Source organism: Merops nubicus, unplaced genomic scaffold (assembly GCF_000691845.1).
Source record: "Merops nubicus isolate BGI_N331 unplaced genomic scaffold, ASM69184v1 scaffold13255, whole genome shotgun sequence".
Taxonomy (NCBI): Eukaryota; Metazoa; Chordata; class Aves; order Coraciiformes; family Meropidae; genus Merops; species Merops nubicus.
The window spans coordinates 65,281-69,414 of NW_008607691.1; the positions used below are offsets into that span (position 1 = coordinate 65,281).

Sequence of the window (4,134 nt, forward strand, 5' to 3'; positions counted from 1 at the left end):
CTTTCCCTGTATCTGACAAAATTTGACTTTCTTTTTTCCTTCAGTTTAAGCATTCCTGTTTGCTTCTGTTACTATTTCTCCTGGTTACTTGTGAAATAGTAACAGAGTTGGTAAAAAAAAAAGTAAAAGGATGGTTCCTTTTTTTACAACAGCCTTTTTGGTAGCTGAAGGTTATGAATCCCATTTTCCCTGTCCGTGCTTCCATAAGACAAACAAACCCAATTTCTTAATGTGGATGCTGAAACTCATCCTTTTTTGTTCCTCCTTTTCAGGCACAGATGAAGGATTACATGCGGGAACTGGAGGACACACGTACCTCCAGAGAAGAGATCTTGGCACAGGCCAAAGAAAACGAGAAGAAGTTGAAGAGCATGGAGGCAGAGATGATCCAATTGCAGGAGGTAATGGAATAGGCATGCAAGTCAAGGGTTTGTTGTTTTCTTTGGCCAAGAACTAGGTGTAGTAGTCTAAGCTGGCGTGGTTATTTCCTCTCTTTTGTACTTTTTGCTCTGCTCAAACACAAAGTCCACTTCAAAACAGAGAACTGACAGATGTGATAGAAGTGTGCAAAACAAAGGAAGCTGTGGGGTGGGAGGGGAACAGACCGTGTCTTATAATTAAATCTGGATCTAGCCAGAGACCACACCACCCCTTACCAGTAACTCCTTTTTCCTATGCTGCATTAATTGGTAGCTTCCCATTGGATCAGTGACCGTCTCGTTCTCATTCCAGGAACTTGCAGCTGCTGAGCGTGCCAAGCGCCAGGCCCAGCAAGAAAGGGATGAGCTGGCTGATGAGATTGCCAACAACAGTGGTAAAGGGTGAGTAATGTTCCCTGTTGAAGGGTGGAGGAGCTGGTTTGAGAAAATACTTTGCAGGCTGTTATTTTTAGGTAGATCTCAGCACGCGCCATATCCTGTCTGCTCTTGAAAGACTGAGCTTATTTTTGTAAAATTAGAAGTGGAGAGTTTTCCCCAAGGCATTAATGCCACCAAACTATTCTAATGCTTCTGTGTCCTACAGAGCACTGGCCATGGAGGAGAAGAGACGCCTGGAGGCACGGATAGCTCAGCTGGAGGAGGAGCTGGAAGAAGAACAGGGCAACACAGAGATAATCAATGACAGGCTCAAGAAGGCAAATCTTCAGGTACCTGTTAAGGCTGCATGTGCCAACAGGGGTCCTCTGCTCTGGCTAAATTGTCCAGCTGCCCTCTGGATAGTTCCAGCTGCTGCTCTGTGTACAGCACAGACCCTCAGAAATCTGTAGGTGTGAGCAAGGTGAAACACCTGAACACTACAATAGAGAAATTAGAGTGGGCAGTCAGAGCTGATGTTAATTCACTGGGTTTGATCATTGAAATCATTGGGTGGCTGGAACCATATCCCAAGTTTATTAAAAAAAAAATAAAAACACAAAACAAAAACGCACAAAAAAAACCCAAACACCCAAAACCAACCAACCAAAAAAACCCCCCACAAAACCCTCAACATACTCACCCCCCAGAAACCCCAAAATCCCAAACAAAACAACCTTCCTGTCCCTTTTTCCATATGAAGAGATGATGAGAAAGATGATCTGTAGGACGCTGCTCCAGCTTGGCACGCTGAACAGTGCCACAGTTTGTTTGGAAAATTATTTTTCTGCCAGTTCTAGGCTTCTTCAAATGGACTAACTGTATGGAATTTGTTAGGCTGCTATAGAAACTGTGATCTTAATCTGCCTGTTCCCTGCCGTATTTTATCTGCCTGACTTTGTTTTCTTAGTGCTCCAAAGCCATGGAGCTGGGCTGGTGGTTTTCCAAAAGGCTTGTTCACTCTGGTGGATGTGAGCATAGCTCTCTACTTGGTTGACTGTCAGCCAGAGCCCTGGCTTGGAAGTGGACTGAGTAGTTGCCCTTTCCCCTTTAAAAGTCAGTAGTTTTAAGCCGCTTCGTTGTAGTGGAAGTAGACAGACAGCAAATAAATGATAAATGGGTAAAGCACATGTATAGGATCCACTTGGCTCAGGATTCTTGTAATTCACTAAGACTGATAATTGCTGTGTGAAGTGCCAAACCGTGGCCTTCGCCCCAGAGAGCCTTGTACATGATTGGCAAGCTTAGCCCTAAGAGGAGGTTGATAAACCTGTTATTCAAGGAATTACTCTGAAACTCTGGGTAAGCTAAGCTATTCTGAGAAGCGCTCTGCCTACAGACAGCTCCCTCCGCATCGCAGTTATTCCAGGTATCCAGCTCACCCTCAGGGTCCTCTTTCTTGGCAATGTGCCTGAGAAATAAATCAGCCTTGCAGGCTGGAGTGCAGGATGTGCTGAGCCCTCCTTCCCTCTGCAGATCGACCAGATGAACGCCGACCTGAACGCCGAGCGCAGCAACGCGCAGAAGAACGAGAACGCCCGCCAGCAGATGGAGCGCCAGAACAAGGAGCTGAAGCTCAAGCTGCAGGAGATGGAGAGCACAGTCAAGTCCAAGTACAAGGCTACCATCACGGCCTTGGAAGCAAAGATAGCGCAGCTGGAAGAGCAGTTGGACATGGAGACAAAGTATGTCCTAGTAGAAATTCCATCTGGTTTACGAACCTCTGCTTACTCTGGGATTTTAAACTCTTCTGGTCAAATCTGAGGGAGGGCTTCGTCCTAGGTATGCTGGGCAGTGCAGGAGTAAGATCTTGATAAACTGCCCATGTTTTTCACAGTGGAGACTTCTAGCTTCTTCTGGATGTAACCAATCCTAAAACTGCAGCTGTGATACGCTTGCTGCCCCCCTGTGACTTCAGGAAGGGTCAGATCTATGTGACATCAGTGCCTTTGGGGCATTTCTGGGAAACATTGCCTCCTATCCCCTTTTTTTCTAAGTTAGGGGGACTTTTGCCATCTCCCTTGTTTCTAACTTGCCCAAGTGAGGTCGTCTCACTGGGGACCAAGGGGGAGAGGCTGTTGTCTGAGCTGTGTTTCTGCGCAGGGAGCGCCAGGCTGCCAGCAAGCAGGTGCGCCGTGCCGAGAAGAAGCTGAAGGACATCCTGCTGCAGGTGGATGACGAGAGGCGCAACGCCGAGCAGTTCAAGGATCAGGTGTGTTGTCACCTACAGCACCAGGGAGTCTTCTGTGGGAGCATTCCCCTCCTGTGAGCAAGCCACCACCTGCATGTAACAGGGCTCTGGCATTAACCTTCCTGTGGGTTTCTCTTCTTTTCTCTCACTGTGATGGTGACAAGATGACACAGATGAAAGTGTGCTGCTTTTAAGGAAAAGGTTGGAGCTGGCAAATCCTAGGCAGCTCCCTTCAGAAAGGGAACTGGGGGCTTTGGAAACGGTGCTTTTGCTGCTCTACCTACTGTGCTGCAGCTCTGAGGAGATGCTGATCCATTCTTTCGTTTTGTCCCGTACGCACTCAGGCGGACAAGGCGAACATGCGCCTGAAGCAGCTGAAACGCCAGCTGGAGGAGGCAGAAGAGGAGGCCCAGCGAGCCAACGCCTCCCGCAGGAAGCTGCAGCGCGAGCTGGAGGATGCCACTGAGACAGCTGATGCCATGAACAGAGAGGTCAGCTCCCTGAAGAGCAAGCTCAGGTAAGACGGAGCGTCTGGGGCCGTACCTCGGCAGCCAGTCCTCGCCCGCAGCGGGAGGGTCCTTCCTTGGCTCTTTGCAGAGCCCCCCCTGCCTGGAGGAACCTGGTGCAGCTGACGTGGTGTCTGTCCTGCCCTTCCCTAGGCGTGGGGACCTGCCCTTCGTCGTGCCACGTCGGATGGTCAGGAAGGGCGCAGGGGAGTGCTCCGACGAGGAAGTGGACGGCAAGGCAGATGCTGGTGATGCCAAAGCTACTGAATAAGTCCTCCCGTTTGACCCAGGTTACACGTGATGGAGTGACCCATCCACCCTCCCCTCTTCCATTGGACTTCCAGCAAATCCTCTCCTCCTAAATTGGCTGAGGATCTGCAGAGCGAGCCCAGCTCTGTGTATCTGGAGCCATCGGGCATCTGTGTTCCTAGTTTCCTCCTCTTTCCGATTTCCTAATCCTCTTTGTATTTAATGCCAAAGAGTCGGGGCTCTGAAATCTGACCAGCAGTTTGGCCACTACAGAGGCCTGTGGAACTGTCCGTGCCACGTCTGCTGGTGAATCCTTACACAGTTCGGAGGGAGC

The 4,134-nt window shown here is 49.4% G+C and overlaps 1 protein-coding gene across 2 annotated transcripts in view; it reads left to right on the top strand.

Moving 5' to 3' along the window:
- Positions 1-4,127, top strand: part of MYH9 (myosin, heavy chain 9, non-muscle) — a 53,940-nt gene extending 49,813 nt beyond the window's left edge. For both annotated transcript variants that reach the window (XM_008940026.1, XM_008940027.1), the window contains 7 exons: positions 273-401; positions 733-821; positions 1,024-1,147; positions 2,331-2,539; positions 2,958-3,066; positions 3,390-3,562; positions 3,705-4,127. In XM_008940026.1, coding sequence (XP_008938274.1) covers positions 273-401; positions 733-821; positions 1,024-1,147; positions 2,331-2,539; positions 2,958-3,066; positions 3,390-3,562; positions 3,705-3,822 — 951 coding nt within the window. In that variant the 3' untranslated portion in view covers positions 3,823-4,127. The remainder of the gene's footprint in view (positions 1-272; positions 402-732; positions 822-1,023; positions 1,148-2,330; positions 2,540-2,957; positions 3,067-3,389; positions 3,563-3,704) is intronic.
- Positions 4,128-4,134: the final 7 nt, after the last annotated feature.